The sequence below is a fragment of the Barbus barbus genome (assembly GCF_936440315.1).
Source record: "Barbus barbus genome assembly, chromosome: 33".
NCBI lineage: Eukaryota > Metazoa > Chordata > Actinopteri > Cypriniformes > Cyprinidae > Barbus > Barbus barbus.
Genome location: NC_136761.1, coordinates 8223619 through 8242870, shown reverse-complemented (window position 1 = coordinate 8242870; position 19252 = coordinate 8223619). Strand labels below are relative to the sequence as shown.

The 19252-nt window shown below is 42.4% G+C and overlaps 1 protein-coding gene across 1 annotated transcript; it reads right to left on the bottom strand.

Annotated features, from left to right (window-relative positions):
* Positions 1-307: 307 nt before the first annotated feature.
* On the bottom strand, positions 308-18849 carry LOC306852916 (uncharacterized protein; the record flags this gene model as incomplete). The annotated part of the gene is made up of 8 exons (XM_079390034.1): positions 15470-18849; positions 14810-14817; positions 12209-14576; positions 5397-5630; positions 3781-4014; positions 1333-1643; positions 457-1201; positions 308-358 (listed from the first exon to the last, which is right to left on the bottom strand). The coding sequence occupies exons 1-8, from the start codon at positions 17846-17848 to the stop codon at positions 308-310; spliced, it is 6330 nt and encodes a 2109-aa protein (XP_079246160.1). The 5' UTR covers positions 17849-18849.
* Between the last annotated feature and the right edge of the window lie 403 nt (positions 18850-19252).

The following is a 19252-nucleotide window of genomic DNA, read 5'->3' as shown; positions in this document are numbered from 1 at the left end:
TGCACGCAACCCCGAATAAAAATGTCGAGGCAGCCTTTCCCTTATCTGCCACAAAGCAAGAAAATGGGGAGGAGGGAAGACTGCTGAATGACGAAGCACACCATAAAATGTTTTACCGATCAACAGCGGCCCTTGCTGTTCAAAGTGAGCCAAAGCACTACGAAATATGTTAAGTATTACCGATTTTACGACATCACCCCCCCCCCCCCCCCCACACACACACACATATAATACACAGACACACAATTCATATATCTAAATCATATTCATATGGAGGATAAGAATGATTGAAGTGAGGCTATAAGTGTCAGCACCATGGACAGCGACACAGCACAGGCCGTTTAAATGTCACTTTTAGCTATAATTCACATATCACAACATTGCAGACTACTAGTGTATACTATCCTTTGAAAGCTATGTTTAGGGGAAAAAACAAATCACATTGTGCAGACTTACCAGTGTACTGCCCGCTTCAGTGCAATCGACGCGGCATTTCACTTTTGGAATTGTTTCGGTTCCACTTGCATCAACACTCATCAGACTTTGACTGATGGGTCTGAAATACTTAACATCACTTTTCCTGGAATCTGTGGTTCTGTAAATTTCATAATTATGAACGTGCTGCAGAGTTCCTGTGCCAACAGTGTCTGCGTAACGAGGTGGATAGTACAGAATAACCGGGAGATTTGACTGATAATACAAACGAGATTGCCTCCATCTGTAGATTTTAACAGATATTATGACGACCAAACACGCTATGAAAAGAAATGAGACTGCAGCCAAAGCCAAGACTAGATAAAAAGTCATATTATCGTTGTAGTCCTTGTCGTGTGAAAAGTCAGTTAACTCCGAGAGCACTTCAGGGAAGCTGTCTGCCACCGCCACGTTAACATTGACTGTAGCTGATCGAGAGGGCTGCCCGTTGTCCTCCACTACAACAGTGAGTCTTTGTTTCACAGCATCTTTATCTGTCACTTGGCGAACAGTTCTTATTTCTCCATTCTGTAAGCCCACTTCAAACAGCGCCCTGTCTGTGGCTTTCTGCAGTTTATATGAGAGCCAGGCATTCTGTCCAGAGTCCACATCAACAGCCACCACTTTAGTCACCAGATAACCCACATCTGCAGAACGAGGCACTATTTTAGCCACCACAGAAGCGCCTGACTGGACCGGATACAGAACCTGAGGTGCATTGTCTGATCTTGGATGAAAATGTTCACAGTTACGTTGTTATAAAGCGGAGGAGAGCCGCCATCCTGCGTATTGATTTGGAATAGGTGTGCCGCGTCCTCTCCCATATGAGTAAATGAATACGTGACACTGCCATTGTACCCTTCGTCTGCATCAGATGCACTTACTGTAGTTATCAACATCCCTTTTACTGCGTTCTCAGCTACACTTGGTTTATATACGGTTTCAGTGAAAATGGGTGAATTATTATTGGCATCAAGGAGTTTAACGATTATTTTAACGGCTCCATAACGCGGCGGGTCTCCACCATCAATAGCCGTTAATACAAGTGAATGCCCGCTCTGTTTCTCTCTGTCTAGCAGAGACTGCAACGCCATCTCTGCATATTTACTGCCGTCCGAGCGACTGTGTTGCTTTAAAGTAAAATTATCAGTAGGTTTCAGACTGTAGCTCTGAAAAGAATTCAAACCAACATCTGGATCAGTCACTGTGTCTAACAAGAAAATTGTGCCTATAGGCGTGGACTCGCTAATCTCTAAAATTATTTATTTCTTAGAAAAAACGGGTGCATGATCGTTGATGTCTTGAATCTCGATTGTGATCGAAAAAAACTCGAGGGGATTTTCAAGCTAAATCTCAAAACCGAAACTACACAGAGATTTTTGTCCGCAGAGCTGCTCTCAGTCTATTCTCTCTTTTACCACCAAATGTCCTTTGTTGCGTTTCAGCTCGACATATTGTCTACTATCATCAATAACGAGACGCGCTTGACGTCTTTTCTCTGCTGTTTGAAGCAATGCCTTCTATGCGCAGTTGTTTTGCTTTGCTCACTGTCGTCTCCTTGGGCAATAGCACCTCTCACAGTCTATGAGCAGCACAACAGCATAGCTGGACTGTCCAGCATAAAAGAAGAAAAAAAGTGAGCTACTCTCTCTGAAATAAAGGTACAAAGCTGCCCCTGGGGTGGTGGCTTATCAAAAAGTACACATTTGTACATAAATGGTTGATATTAATACCTGACGCCCCAGTGACAACTTTTGTACCTTTATTTCTGGTTCTGTTGGTTGTCATTGCTGATCAGAAACTCAATAACGAGTAATTGGTGCATCAAAAAATCTTTCAGTTTGATTATCTCAGTGCAGGAATGGAGGCATGAAATCAAATTACAATGCAGAATTACAGAAAGTGAATCCAACCAGAGTATACCAATTACACTTTACCACCAACCAATAACACCATTTACTCTATAGCGTTTTACAAGAGTTTAACACGATTTTAGGTGCATCTATTCCTGTACATTACACTAAAACCTCTTATTTAATCAAAATAATGGAATGTGTAAGATCAAGCCAGTCAGATGTGATTCTAGTGTCTAAACTAGCAGATGACCTACATTTGAAAGGATAAAAATAATTGGAGTGTGATCTCCAAAACAGACCCAGACACAACATTGTGCCGACATATCTGATTGTCAAAACCTTGTAGTAATCAAAAATAAATAAATAAATTAATGCTATAGAATAAGTTTGAATCTGTTAGCATTAGTTCATATACTGTATATATACAGTAGTGGCCAAAATTGTTAGAACACTTGGCATATTTATGTTAGGTGAGGTAACTCAGGGAAGGATGGCAATGGGGAGATCGTGAAAACAGGGTTTTTAATAATGCAAAATGTAGTTCACAACAACATAACGTTAAGACACGACAATCCAAGACATTAAACTGAACGCTTATAAAGCAACTGGAAACAAAGGAGTGAACGAGATGATGACAAGACACAGGTGAACGGACTTAGCCTTAAATCAACTAATAAGGAACTAATGAGGGAAAACCAGAACAAAACCAAATAAGGGAAAACAGGAACAGATAGAAAAACCAGAAAAACACTAAACTGAAGTCCAAACTCCTAACATTACTCCCCCCTCCCGGAAGGCACGTCTTGCGCCGCAACAGTTCCGCCGGGGAGGGGGGGCGCCCTGGAGGCCACTGCAGGCCGGGACAAGGGAGGCAGGTCAGTGGAATGGGAGTCCGGCGGCCATGGCGGGACTGGAGACTTGGATGGCCATGGCGGATCAGGATGCTCGGGGAACCATGGTGGATCAGGAGACTCAGGGAGCCATGGCAGATCAGGAGACTCAGGAAACCATGGCGGATCAGGAGGCTCAGGGAGCCATGGCGGGACTGGCGACTCGGGAGGCCATGGTGGATCAGGGAGCTCGGGAGACCATGGCAGGACTAGAGACTTGGGAGGCCATGGCCCTATTTCTTCGGGCCGCCAAGGCAGGTAGAGGGGTTCTGTGGCCTTGGCCCGGCCACACAGGCCGTGACTCTATAGCCCCCCCAAAAAATTTTTTGGGGGAAGTTCCCCTCTGGGAGCCATTGAGGAGGAGAGGGCACGAGGGGGCGTTCTGGAGGAACGGGTTCTGTGGGGAGCTCAGGAGGAGTGGTCTCTGTGGGGCGCTCTTGAGGCACGGGCACCTGAGGGCGCTTTGGAGGAACGGGCTCTGTGGGGCGCTCTGGAGGAGTGGGCACTTGAGGGCGCTCTGGAGGAGCGGGCACTTGAGGGCGCTCTGGAGGAGCGGACACTTGAGGGCCCTCGGACAGCGCGGACACTCGGGGGAGCTCTGAAAGCGTGAATTCTCTGGGGCGCTCGGACAGCGCAAAATTCTCTGGGGCGCTCGGACAGCGCGGATTCTCTGGGGCGCTCTGGCAGCGCAAATTCGAAGGAGCGCTCGGACAGCACGGATTCTCGGGGGCGCTCTGGAAGCGCGGATTCTCTGTGGCGCTCGGACAGCGCAGAGCAGCGAAGACGCAGGAGAGCTGAACGGGACCAGCGGAGACGCAGGAGGGCACTTGCGAGGAGCGGGCTCTGGTGAGATGACCGGAACAGAAAACTCGGGGGGTATCGCCCTGTCTATAAGTGGCTGCTCCTGAAAGATAGCTGGTGAGCCCGACTTAGCCGCGGGCGGCGGCACAGACTTCGCCAAACAAGATTGATTAATTCGACCAGAGAAAAAACAAAAACAGGGAGCTCACATCTGATTGTCTAGCTGTCTAGCCCTAGCTGAAAGCACGCACCCAAAGAGGCGTCAGACCAGCTCAGCTGGTGAACAAGCTCAATAAAATCTTCCACATACTGCTCCAGCTTCCGACCAGCCTGCCGCAAACCCCACAGCTTGTCCTCAGCCATCAGCATTTCAGTTTTGGTCGTGTCTTCTGTTAGGTGAGGTAACTCAGGGAAGGATGGCAACGGGGAGATCGTGAAAACAGGGTTTTTAATAATACAAAATGTAGTTCACAACAACATAATGTTAAGACACGACAATCCAAGACATTAAACTGAATGCTTATAAAGCAACCGGAAACAAAGGAGTGAACGAGATGATGACAAGACACAGGTGAACGGACTTAGCATTAATCAACTAATAAGGAACTAATGAGGGAAAACCAGAACAAAACCAAATAAGGGAAAACAGGAACAGATAGAAAAACCAGAAAAACACTAAACTGAAGTCCAAACTCCTAACATTACTCCCCCCTCCCGGAAGGCACGTCTTGCGCCGCAACAGTTCCGCCGGGGAGGGGGGGCGCCCTGGAGGCCACTGCAGGCCGGGACAAGGGAGGCAGGTCAGTGGAATGGGAGTCCGGCGGCCATGGCGGGACTGGAGACTTGGATGGCCATGGCGGATCAGGATGCTCGGGGAACCATGGTGGATCAGGAGACTCAGGGAGCCATGGCAGATCAGGAGACTCAGGAAACCATGGCGGATCAGGAGGCTCAGGGAGCCATGGCGGGACTGGCGACTCGGGAGGCCATGGTGGATCAGGGAGCTCGGGAGACCATGGCAGGACTAGAGACTTGGGAGGCCATGGCCCTATTTCTTCGGGCCGCCAAGGCAGGTAGAGGGGTTCTGTGGCCTTGGCCCGGCCACACAGGCCGTGACTCTATAGCCCCCCCAAAAAATTTTTTGGGGGAAGTTTCCCTCTGGGAGCCATTGAGGAGGAGAGGGCACGAGGGGGCGCTCTGGAGGAACGGGTTCTGTGGGGAGCTCAGGAGGAGTGGTCTCTGTGGGGCGCTCTTGAGGCACGGGCACCTGAGGGCGCTTTGGAGGAACGGGCTCTGTGGGGCGCTCTGGAGGAGTGGGCACTTGAGGGCGCTCTGGAGGAGCGGGCACTTGAGGGCGCTCTGGAGGAGCGGACACTTGAGGGCCCTCGGACAGCGCGGACACTCGGGGGAGCTCTGAAAGCGTGAATTCTCTGGGGCGCTCGGACAGCGCAAAATTCTCTGGGGCGCTCGGACAGCGCGGATTCTCTGGGGCGCTCTGGCAGCGCAAATTCGAAGGAGCGCTCGGACAGCACGGATTCTCGGGGGCGCTCTGGAAGCGCGGATTCTCTGTGGCGCTCGGACAGCGCAGAGCAGCGAAGACGCAGGAGAGCTGAACGGGACCAGCGGAGACGCAGGAGGGCACTTGCGAGGAGCGGGCTCTGGTGAGATGACCGGAACAGAAAACTCGGGGGGTATCGCCCTGTCTATAAGTGGCTGCTCCTGAAAGATAGCTGGTGAGCCCGACTTAGCCGCGGGCGGCGGCACAGACTTCGCCAAACAAGATTGATTAATTCGACCAGAGAAAAAACAAAAACAGGGAGCTCACATCTGATTGTCTAGCTGTCTAGCCCTAGCTGAAAGCACGCACCCAAAGAGGCGTCAGACCAGCTCAGCTGGTGAACAAGCTCAATAAAATCTTCCACATACTGCTCCAGCTTCCGACCAGCCTGCCGCAAACCCCACAGCTTGTCCTCAGCCATCAGCATTTCAGTTTTGGTCGTGTCTTCTGTTAGGTGAGGTAACTCAGGGAAGGATGGCAACGGGGAGATCGTGAAAACAGGGTTTTTAATAATACAAAATGTAGTTCACAACAACATAATGTTAAGACACGACAATCCAAGACATTAAACTGAATGCTTATAAAGCAACCGGAAACAAAGGAGTGAACGAGATGATGACAAGACACAGGTGAACGGACTTAGCATTAATCAACTAATAAGGAACTAATGAGGGAAAACCAGAACAAAACCAAATAAGGGAAAACAGGAACAGATAGAAAAACCAGAAAAACACTAAACTGAAGTCCAAACTCCTAACAATTGAAGAGGTTTCAGTTGTTTTTTTTAATTGGCCTATTGGGGAATAACAGTTAAAACCCATGGACCAGGTATGATGAACAAAGACTAGGAGTCAGATTGCGATTAATTAAATAAATTTACTGAAGAAATAGTTTGCAGTTTCATCCGCAGAAGTCAGCTTTAACACTCGTAATGGAGTTCGTAGGCCGACCTGCTTTACAATTCAAAAACATAAGCAATTATACCCTAACAGAGGTAGCTAATTGCATCAATGCATAAGTCATCAAAATTCTGATTGGTTCTAAAACCTAGATAAACTTAGACAATTTCCACATATGGAATGCAAGCTTGAAGCATATCTTCTGATGACTATTTTAGTGACAAGTGATCAGAGGTCCGACGCAATACGTCTCTCCAAAGACGTATGTCTGATACGCTGGACATCGGCAGCGTTTGTCCTGGGACTGTCTGAGCTTCTCCCTGTACAGACAGATACTAACACACATATGCAGAGAAACACTTATCTTACTTCAAGGTTGTCTCAGCCCTAAACCTTATCGGGCATGGTTACACACACAATGAGATCAGCTTCTTAGAGAGTAGAAAGGCAGACTAAAGCCATATTCAACTTATTCTCTAACATGCATAAATGTAACTTTGATTAATAATTATTCAAGAAATATTATAATTAATAGTATTATGAAGACCATTGTAGATCTGCCATCCACTCCTTCAGCCCATTACACTACCTATGAAACAAACTATTGCCAGAACTACCTGTGACAAAAGGAATTTGCTGGAACATTGAAAATGATGGTCTGGCCCCCTAAAAATCCAGACCTCAATCCCATCGAGCAAATTTGGGGCGAGTTGGAAAATAAACAGGACAGATGTATTCTAAGGTCAAAGGAAAGCCTTTGGCTTCAGTTGCAGAAGGCATGGGATAACATTAGCGTTCAAGTTCTCAGGAAATATATTGACACTATGCCAGAGATGTGCTGCTGTAATTGCTGCAAAAGGTGGACATACCAAATATTAAAGTTAAAAGTGGATAAATATTCAGAGGCAAAAAAGGTCAATGTTTTCAGATCTGTCAGGTGTTCTAACAATTTTGCCCATCGTTACACACACACACACACACACACGCACACACACACACACATGTTGGGTTTCCATGTTTTATGGGGACATCCCATAGGCGTAATGGTTTTTATACTGTACAATCTGTATGTGCTATTGCCCTACACCAACCCTACACCTAAACTTAGCCCTCACAGGAAACATGCTGCATTTTTAGATTTTCAAAAAACTTTATGCTGTATGTTTTATAAGCTTGTTTCCTCATGGGGACCAAAAAATGTCCCCACAAGATTAAGATTTACTGGTATTACTATCCTTGTGGGGACATTTGGTCCCCAGGACGTGATGAATACCAGGTGCACACACACACACACACACACACACACACACACACACACACACACACACACACACACACACACACACACACACACATATTTATACATTATTTATATATTGCATTTCGTTGCCTTGTACATGTGCAATGACAATAAATTGAATCCAATCCAATATATATATATATATATATATATATATATATATATATATATATATATATATATATATACACAGTGACATGTTAAAGATTGTGAACCCCTTGCAGAATCTGTGAAAATGTGAATAATTTTAACAAATTTAGAGATCATACAAAATGCATGTTATTTTTTATTTAGTACTGTCCTGAGTAAGATATTTTACATAAAATATGTTTGCATATAGTCCACAAGACAAAAAATAGCTGAGATTATTAAAATAACCCCCTTCAAAAGTTTAGGAACCCTTGGTTCTAAATACTGTGTGTGGTTACCTGGATGATCTACGACTGTGTTTTTGTTTTGTGATGGTTATTCATGAGTCCCTTGTTTGTTCTGAACAGTTAAACTGAGCACTGTTCTTCAGAAAAATCCTCCATGTCCTGCAGATTCTTCAGTTTTCCAGCATCTTTTGCTTAAGGAAACGTGATGCATTAAGAGCCAGGGGTGAAAACTTTTGAACAGGATGAAGAGGTCCAAATTTTTCTTATTTTGTTGAAATATATATTTTTTTCCACTTAGTACTGCCCTTCGGAAGCAACAGAAGATACTTGCATGTTTACCGGGAGACAAATTAAGTCCAATTTACCTTAATCTTCAAATTCAAACAGTTTTCACCCCCTGCTCTTAATGCATTGTGTTTCCTTCTGGAGCATCAGTGAATGCTTTTATTTTTTTTAATAGTTGTGTTTGAGTCCCTCAATTGTCCTCAGTGTAAAAAGATGGATCTCAAAATCAGACAGTCACTGCTGGAAATGGTTCAAATATGCAAAAGATGCTGTAAAACTGAAGAATCTGCAGGACATGGAGGATTTTTCTGAAGAACAGTGCTCAGTTTAACTGTTCAGAACAAACAAGGGATTCATGAACAACCATCACAAAACAACAACACCAAAAAAAAAAAAAAACAGTCGTAGATCATCCAGGTAACCACACACAGTATCAAGAACCAAGGGTTCCCAAACTTTTGAAGGGGGTTATTTTAATAATTTCAGCTATTTTTTGTCTTGTGGACTATATGTAAACATATTTTATGTAAAATATCTTACTCAGGACAGTACTAAATAAAAAAATAACATGCATTTTGTATGATCTCTAATTTTATTAAAATTATTCACAATTCACAATAATTATATAAATCTAAAAGAAATGCTGTAAAAACTGTTTTTAATTGTTAGTTCATTGTTTCCAATGCATTAACTAACTTAGCCTTATTAAAGTGTTACCAGAAACAGGATGTGTGTTATTGTGCCAGTATGTGGTTTTGGACATTGCAGTTGATTTGAACACATCAGCTGTGTAGATGTATAAAACATGAGCAGCACTAAAGAGGCCGCATAGTCATACATACTCAGTGTGATGAGATTGCATTATTCAGACTCTGTGTCCCATGATGCATTTTAATGCTGTAAAAGTGGGCCAGAGCCCAGCCTTAAAGCATAGTGACACTGCTGCAGCAGGAGAGGAGAGCCAGAGACCTATATAGGGCACCCCCCCCCCCCCCCCCCACACACACACACACACACACACACACACTCACTCATGCAGTAAGATGATGCAGTGTCTCTGACACAGTTTCAGTGAACCACCACAAGATGGAGCACAGCACATACTGTATGATAACATTCAGTTACTGAACTGAACACAACTAATCAGTTCATCAGAAAAATTTAAATTTAAATGACAGAGAGAAAGAAAAAGAAAAAGTAAAAAGAGCTTCCTGTGAATTGCCAACTGTATTTTATTTAACAATAGCAGTAAATAAAATGTTCCTTACCTAAATGAAGATTGTTTCCATTCATTAGGATGGACAGCACACCATGGAGGAGAAAAAAAGAGAAGAGAAAATTGAATTTACATTTCCTGAAGAAAATGTGTTTTGTTCAAAGCACTTACACTATGCAATAGTAAAACTGATGCTTTCCTTGGCAAACACCTTTAATTAAAAATAAATAAACATAATAAAGATAAAAGATGAATGAGAGAGAGACAAAATAAATAAATCACACAAAGTGCACAAAAAACAGGTATAAAATACAGCTTAAACCAAAACTCTTTGACAACTGTATGACATATCAACTGTAAGAATGGTGTCATCATGTTCTCCATTTTGACAAAACAGTGTGCACTGAGCAACACAGGAGTATGTGGGGCATGTGAGGAGACACATTTCTGCCTCTGTCCTTAAATCCCTTCAATAGATTTCATGTAGTCATCTCTGCCTTGTGTGCAAATCCACTATAGCATGACAATCAGATTGGATTACAAAGCAAAATTGAATTTTACTGTGGTCTGTGTATATTTTATTATTTTGCTGTACATTTTCTCTCATCCTCATACACAGAGAACCCTTCTCACGTGTGCAGCAGAAGTAGGCCTGGCTAAAGCAACAATTTAACCACACATGGGTGAACATTAAACAGCACACAGTTGCTGGCTGGGAAATGTGCAGCGTTCTGAGGATACAGATCTGCAATACAGACTCATATACGTAACATTTAACTACATATATTCCCTATAATTTGCTTTTCAGGGTTATTCATTCATAACTGGCACTCATGACAACTACTGTTAAGCCAAAACCCACATTCAACCCATACCTTTGTTGAGGATTTTAAGCAGTATATTAACCATCACCAGATCTCATGCTAATTGAATCCACACTAATGTCACCTGAAAAACCTTAAATGAAGCTCAGAATGACACTTGGGTGAAATAATTTGGAAATTCTTCCCAATCTCTCTTTTGTAGCCTTATTGTGGCGTAATGTATGCTTATGTGTCCAGTTAGATCCATGACGTGCTACACATTGCAGATGAGCTCAGTGCACAAATATCTGGCTGTTTAGACAAAACATTACTATCTATTTGGACTGTATATTTAATCATGCAGAACCGGCAAAAACCAATATACAGTTTACACGTCACTAAATCATCCTTTATCCTATATAAGAAGCTCAAGTCATGAGGAGAGTCGTAAAGTTATGGTTAGATATTTGAAAATGATTTAAATAAATAAACTTGTCATTTTTAGGTAAATATCATGACTATTTTATGGCAAAGGATTCTAGTGCCAAATGTAATTTAAACGATTAAAAGAAATAACACTTCACACTATGTTTAACTCTAACCTAGACAATTTTTACCCTTGGCTTTAGCTAGATTTCACACTCGTAATTTTAAACTTTGCAATAAGAATTCCTGCTTTAGAGTGAAACTGATGCTAACACCAACCAGTATCTTCAATTTATTACTAACTGAAGGCAGGTATGATGAGTGCAACTCTAGTCTAGACTTTTAAAGTAATCCTTAAAATTTGAACGACTTGAAGGTAAAAGGCCACATTACAATCTTATGCTACCTGGACTAAAAGATAAGCATATGCCTAAACACATCCTGACATTGGACTGTTTATTTAAAGAGATAACATATCTGAGCCAAGACAAAAGAAAAATCTCCAATTAAAAACAGGTCAGACATACTGGAACATTAGTAAGACTGTTGAATGTTGCATGGAGTACTTCCTTATTTCCCATTTAAGTGAGACAGTGTGCCCCTTTTGATATACTAATTTTATATCATAACTCCTTTTCTAGAATTGAAAGTCTCTTACAAAGCACATAAACAGCACTAAAGTAAATGTTAAAATAAATGGTAAAAATTGATCTCTGTATAAATAAGTACATGCATGGTTCATGTCATACCATGGTTCAAAGGAAATATTTATTTTTTGAATTTTAAGTTTAAAGTCACCAGTAACAAACTTCACATACAAGACTGAATTGTACAATAACATAAGAAATGAGACAGCATGATACAATAGCTTATGTATAACCCCCCCAAAAAGAGAATCTAGAGAAAGAGAATTGAAGATGAAATCATGATAAATGTGATTAAAAGAGATGCTAGAAGAGTGCTCATGTGAACGAATGTAAAGTAAATGTCCAAACAAATTGAAATACTATTGATTTCTAAATAAAGTGACTAAATCTCCTTCCAAACTAAACACACACACACACACACACACACACACTAAGAGCAGATCAACATACAACAAAAATATATTTTTAGAGCTTGTGTTTACAAGTTGGGTAAAAAATCTTGTCACATGCAAAATTAAAGCAGAAAAGAACATACAACATTAAAGTGAGGGAGTCTGAATACGTACATAATAATAATGAACATTTGTCATTTGTTTGATTAAAGGATTTTCAGTCCAATTTGTTGATAAGGATTTTCTCTATGGTTGTCAGGGTCAAACCATCTGGGTTAGAGTTTATGTGGCACTAATAGCTTTGCACGTGTGGTGCTGTGGCCACCCACATGCAATGACGTGCCTCTCTTATTCAGCATGTCCAAATCAACAAAGTCCGAGCCAAATCTGAAGTCCCCTTTCCATGAGCCTGTGGTTAAGAATGAATTATATCGATCATCTTTCTGCAGAGTATTGAAGCGGCTCACATCCGAGTAGCCAGGCGGTCCGTAGGTAGGAGGAAAAACGGGTAAGTTTGCAGTTGAACGGTACATGTATCGGTATCTACATAATCTCATATAGACCACGGCAATGATGAGCACAAGGAAAAGACTGGACATGCCTGCCAGAGCCATTATTAAATACAATATAAGGTCACTGTGTCCATGTGATTTATCTGTGCCACGTGCAACGAGCTCATCAATAATAGGCAAGCCGTCTTCTATCATAATATTGACAGTTGCAGTTGCAGACAAAGATTCAAGCCCATTATCACTCACAGAGACTATCAAGGTTTGTTTGATTTCTTCATCTTCTGCAAACGGCCTTAATGTCCTAATTTCTCCACAGTGCAGTCCAATGGAGAACAAATTAGGCTGTGTGGCTTTTACAATTCGATAGGTCAGCCATGCATTGTGCCCCGCGTCTGCATCAATTGCAACCACTTTGGTGACCAGATAATCTGCAGGAGCAGCTCGGGGCACAATGTCATGTGCAAGGTACCCATCAAACTGAACTGGGTAAAGAACAACTGGAGCATTGTCGTTCTGATCTGCAATAAAAATCTGGACAGTGCATGTGCTAGTGAACGATGGACTGCCTTCATCACGTGCCATAACCTGAACATGAAAGTGAGTGGATGATTCGTAATCAAAGGGGCACAGAGTAAATATCTCACCAGTTTCTGCATTGATGGAAAGATGAGAGGCTGCATCTTCTGAAAGAGAATACAAGATTCTAGAGTTCTGGCCTTCATCTGCATCATCAGCATTGACCTTAATAACCAGGGTTCCCTGGGGCTGATTCTCTACAAATTTGATGCTGTAGTCACTGTGTCTAAAAATAGGAGGATTATCATTAACGTCTGTGACTCTTATGGCCACAGTTTTACTGCTGAATAAAGGGGGTGTGCCAGCATCCACAGCAGTCATGGTTATGTTATAGAGAGGACACTTTTCCCGGTCTAAAACTCCATCAATCACAAGCATGAAGTAATTCTTTACCTCTGACACAAGTTTAAATGGCATGTCATCAGATATCTCACACGTGACCCGTCCACTGGTACCAGTATCAAGGTCATAAACGTGCAGCAAAGCCACCATGGTTCCAGGTGAAGCATCTTCTGGCACAGTAGAAGTAGTTGATTTAACAGCAATAACAGGTGAATTGTCATTCACATCTATCACATCTATTATGAGTTTACAGTGAGATGACTGTCCGCCCCCATCTTTGGCTTGTACATCCAGCTCGTGAGAACTGGCCTCTTCATAATCCAACGCACGCATGACCTTTACCTCACCCGTCACGTGGTCGACCTCCACAACCCCCCTCGTCTTATCAGGCACATGACTGAAAGAGTAACTAATTTCCCCATAAATCCCACTGTCTAAATCTATTGCATTTAATTTAACCAACACAGTGCCTCGAGGTGAATTTTCCTGCGCACTGACTTTGTACACAGTTTGACCAAACACAGGAACGTTATCATTGGCGTCCAACACATGAATGTGAATTGATGCCGTTCCAGAACGAAAAGGTCGGCCACCATCCACTCCACTTAGAGTCAGAAAGTGATCAGCTTGGTTTTCTCGATCCAAAGGCTTTTTAAGAACCAATTCAGGATATGCATTTCTGTCCACATGAGTATTCATTTCCAAAGCAAAATATTCATTCTCACTGAGTTGATAATGCTGAACTGAATTAGCTCCTATGTCAGGATCGTGAGCACTTTCAAGTGGAAAGCGCCTCCCCAGGACCGTTGACTCCAGTAGCTCCAGCTCAATCTGACCATTTTCAAACGTCGGACTGTTATCGTTGATGTCCTGGATGTCTAAGAGGAGACTGTACACTTTGAGCGGATTTTCCAAGAGCAGCTGGAATTGCAGGACGCACGGCGCAGACTGCACACAAAGCTCCTCACGGTCCATTCTCTCACTCACCAACAGAGAGCCTGTTTCTGTGCTCAGCTCGCAAAACTGTCGGCTCCCCTCAGCAACAACTCGAGCGTTGCGCCTCACGAGCTCAGTCACATCTATTCCCAAATCTCTCGCCACATTGCCAATGACAGATCCTCGCTGCATCTCTTCTGGAACTGAATAACGCACTTCACAGAGAGAGCCGCAAATGCAAATGAAGCAAAAACAAAGCTGAAGCCAGAAATTGGCCCAAACGCATCTTGTCAAACAAATCATTTTATGAAATATTAATGGCTATATTTAAATGACAAAGAATAAAAATAATGACGATCAAAGCACATTCTGAACAGATCCTCAAATAGCTGGGGCAGGCACTGCACTCTGATGACTGCTCCTGTCGGCTTATATTTTTATTTTCATCTCTCCCTTCCTCTGCACGCGTACAGCATTCCCCTCCCTATCTATCCCTCATTCCTCCCCTCCTCTGCTCACTGATTATACTGAATCAGGGCACACGGCACAGATTAGATCACTTGCCAAGTTGTGTGTAACATAAGAGCGTCACCCAGAGACCAAAATAAAGAGTTACAGACACACAAACTTGTGCTACCATGAATAAACAAAATACCACTGGATTTATTTATTATTATTATTATTTTTAAATAAGGAACATAGGAGTATAACGAGTACTGAGAAACTAATATCAGTTAAAATAGATCTCAATATTTGATATGCTATTGTTTAATTCAGGGGACTGAGGAGTACTAAATATTAAGAACTAAACTTTTTGGGGGGGCTAGATCCCTTCTGAAAATTTATGTAACTAGTCACTATTTAGAATTTCAAATAAACGTTTAGGATAAATGGATAGCTCAGTACATTCCCTCACGACTATGTCGGATGAACAGGTATAAGCCAGATTGTAACTTTAACACATGGTGATGATGATGATGATGATGATAACAATAATAATAGTAATACTACTACTACTAATATTAATAATAATCCTTATAAGTGGTTACGATGAGTTGTAAAAATTAGAGGAGACTGCTTTTCTAAAATTTACAATGCCATTAAACAAATATTTAACAGTCTAAATTAGATTATATGGTGATGATAGCACTCATAAAAAATGCGGAACTAATTTCATACCTTATTATCAGAGGTAATGCCCCTTATAGCCTCTGCATCAAGCCCTTCAAGATCATCCACAGCAGACTTTTTCAGAGTCAGGTCAGCAGTCAGTGTGCCCTCATTATAAGATCTGACGAACTTGAAGTCACTAGTGCGCGAGCCCGTGGTCAGGTATGCGTCATAATTGTAAGTGCTGCGGAGAGTTCCCGCGCCCTCCACCTCTGCGTAATTTGGAGGGAGATACGCGCTGGGAATGGCTACAGCTCCATCAAACAACAGTCTGGGCTTTCTCCTGCGACAAAACCTCACGGCCAGGATGATGATGATGAAGGTCAGGAAGAAAGTGGAAACGGACACCAGCGCGATGATCAAATAAAACGTCAGTTTGGAGCTGCTCTCGTCTCGAGACATGTCTTTCAGTTCTGGAACTTCAGCCAAGTTATCTGATATAAGTAAATACAATGCGCACGTGGCTGAGAGAGAGGGCTGTCCGTTATCTCTCACAGACACAATGAGGTTATGTTTCATGCTGTCAGATTCAGAAACGTCTCGCTGCGTCCTGATCTCTCCGCTGTGGACACCGATAGAGAAAAGTCCCGGATCTGTCGCTTTAATAATGTGATACGAGAGCCACGCGTTTTGGCCAGAATCCGAGTCCACAGCGATCACCTTGGAGACCAGGGAGCTCGCCTGCGCAGCTTTGGGTACCATCTCGGTCATGAAGGAGTTTCCTTCCGGAGAGGGGTATAATATCTGAGGGGAGTTGTCATTCTCATCCGTTATGAAGACACTCACGGTCACGTTACTGCTCAGAGGAGGAGCACCGTTGTCTCTGGCTAACACCAGCACTTTGAAACTTTTCAACTGTTCGTAATCAAACGACCTCACAGCATGAATGACCCCGGTGTCTCCGTTAATGGATAGAAAGGAGGACACCGGTGCGCCATTGACGTCAGAGGACAACAGAGAATAAACTACAGTGCCATTCTGTCTCCAGTCCGGGTCTGTAGCTGATACTGAACAAATAGAGGAGCCCGGTTTGTTATTTTCTTGGACATGAGCTCTGTAACTCTGCTCCTGAAATACAGGTGGATTATCATTCACGTCAGCTACAGTCAGGTGAATATTCTTAGTGGAAGATAAAGGCGGAGAGCCCTCATCAGTAGCAGTAATTGTAATATTATAATCAGAGAGCAGCTCGCGGTCTAATTCACCTGTGGTCACCAGAGAATAGTAATTTTTGATTGAAGGTACGAGTTTAAACGGGACGTTTTGCTGAATGGAGCAGCGCACCTGTCCGTTATTCTCAGAGTCTCTGTCCTGCACATTAATGATGCCAACCTCTGTACCGGGTAACGCATTCTCAGGAATTGGGCTATTCAAAGATTTTACTATTATTATAGGGGCGTTATCATTAATGTCACTTACACTGATTATAACATTCGAGTAAGATGTTAGACCTGAACCATCTTTAGCTATTATTCGCAGATTAAATGTGGTTTCTTCCTCAAAATCTATTGGACCTTTTATGCTGATGAGACCGGTGTTTCGATCAAGGTAAAACAATTGTTTGAAACCTTCCATAACATGACTAAATTCATAAGTCACTTCTCCGTTTTGTCCCTCGTCAGCATCAGTAGCGCTCACTGTCACCACTACAGTACCTAGAGGAGAATTTTCAGACAGACTGACTTTATAGCTGTCCTGACTAAAGACTGGAGCATTATCATTAGCATCCAGCACAGTGACGTGTATGGCTACAGTACCTGATCTCGGTGGAGTCCCGCCGTCTACCGCAGTGAGAATTAATTTTACCTCCTGCTCGCGTTCGCGATCGAACTCTTTATTTAAAATTAGTTCGGCGTATTTCTCTCCAAGAGAGTTGCTTTGCACGGATAAAAGAAAATAGCCATTACGTTCAATAGCATAGCTTTGTACAGAATTTTGCCCAATATCCGCATCATTTGCTTCAAGTAAGAAGCGTTTGCCCTTATCGGCGGATTCTCTGATCTCCAAATTAATCTCATCTTTACCGAAATAAGGACTGTTGTCGTTAACATCTTGAACACGAAGACTGATGCGATGCAGTTCTAAAGGATTCTCCAGCACGAGCTCTTGATTTAAAACACATGAAGATTTCTTTCCGCAAAGCCCCTCTCTGTCGATTCTCTCCGCTACGGTCAGTTCTCCAGTATTCAGATTAATGTCACAGTATCGTTTTCTGTTACCTTCAGTATCAATTCGAGCTTTACGAGATGACAGTCTGTTCACATCGAGCCCGAGATCCTTTGCTATATTTCCAATCACAGATCCGCGTTTCATCTCCTCCGGAAAAGAATAGCTTAAATCTCCATAAGCGATGTGCGCCATCAGCACGAAGAACAAAAGACCAAACATCTCACCAGCAATATAGAAGGTGTAGATATATTAGCGGAGAAACGTAACCACGTTATCCACATGTAAAAGAAAAAGCAAATGACTCAATATGGCAGACACACGAGGACAGCAGATAATGCGCCTCTATTTGTTGGCGATATTCTACAACAAGACGTCAGTCCTGAATGACATCATGAACAGGGTGGAGAGAAACAGCGACGTGAATATCAACAACTAAACTGGTAAGCAGCGACACTACGAGTTCAATTAAGAAACTGCAAGTACTCTCACAGCTCTGATATTAAATGACGAAACGTGGATATAAGCGCATCAAATGACTTCATAACATCAAGACTCCAGCACGATGAAATATTCTCGTTAGATGTGAACACAGAAGAAGCCTAATTTTCTAGAGCATCTATGCGTAAAATAAACACCCGTGCATGTAGACAGACATACTAAAGCAAACCCTGAACAGCAACAGACACTGGCCCGTACAGCAGCGTGGAAAGCTTATAGAAATATGCCGTTCTATTCTACAACGTCTATTCAGTAAACTGAATTTGAAAAGAAATACTGAAATAAGAATTTGAAGAACTTCATGAACCTAGTTCAGACAACATGGTTAAAAAATGAGCATGACTAATGTTTAAGGACCGTTTCTCAACGCGTTTTCTTGAAAGCATAATTCTAGCAGTATATAAAACTTTCGTAAATTACTGAGAACCTCTGACGACTCTTAATACACGTGCAGTGCAATTTTTTTTTTTCGGGGGGTGGTTATCTCTCATTTACCAAAATGATTCGAAATAAACGATGTCAAAACGTTCAGATGGACCTCCCATTCTCTTTAAGTTTGCTATAAAGTATTGAAGAAAAAACAAACAAACAAAAAAAACCTTCACATTCACAATGATACCAAATCGTCTGTTCGTGGCTTTTTCAATCAAGGCCTATACCTTCGTGAGTACAACCAACAGCAGTCGAGATATTAAGTTTTAAATTCTAAATCATGAAATCCAATTGACAAAAAAGAAAAAGAAAAACAAACCACCGTGCCTATGCGATAATTATCACTAATACTTCTAAAATTTTTAATGATCAATTAAGATATTTGAGCGTGTGCTGCATGAATACCATCATCTGAATCTCTCCTCCATATCTTGCTACAAAGTATAGACGCAACATCCTAAACAACGTAAAAGCTGATGCAGCACCATGGACAGCAACAGTAAAACGTTACCCTGTGTCATTTTCCATACAACTAAAAGTATATTGGCCTATTACCAAACAGAATGTTATTGGCTTCGACATTTAATCCTCTTTATATGCTAAATTCATAAAAGCGAGACATTGAAGAGAGAAACGCTAAAACAATGAAACAAATAAATAGATTCGTAAAAGATGACGATTTATAAATATACA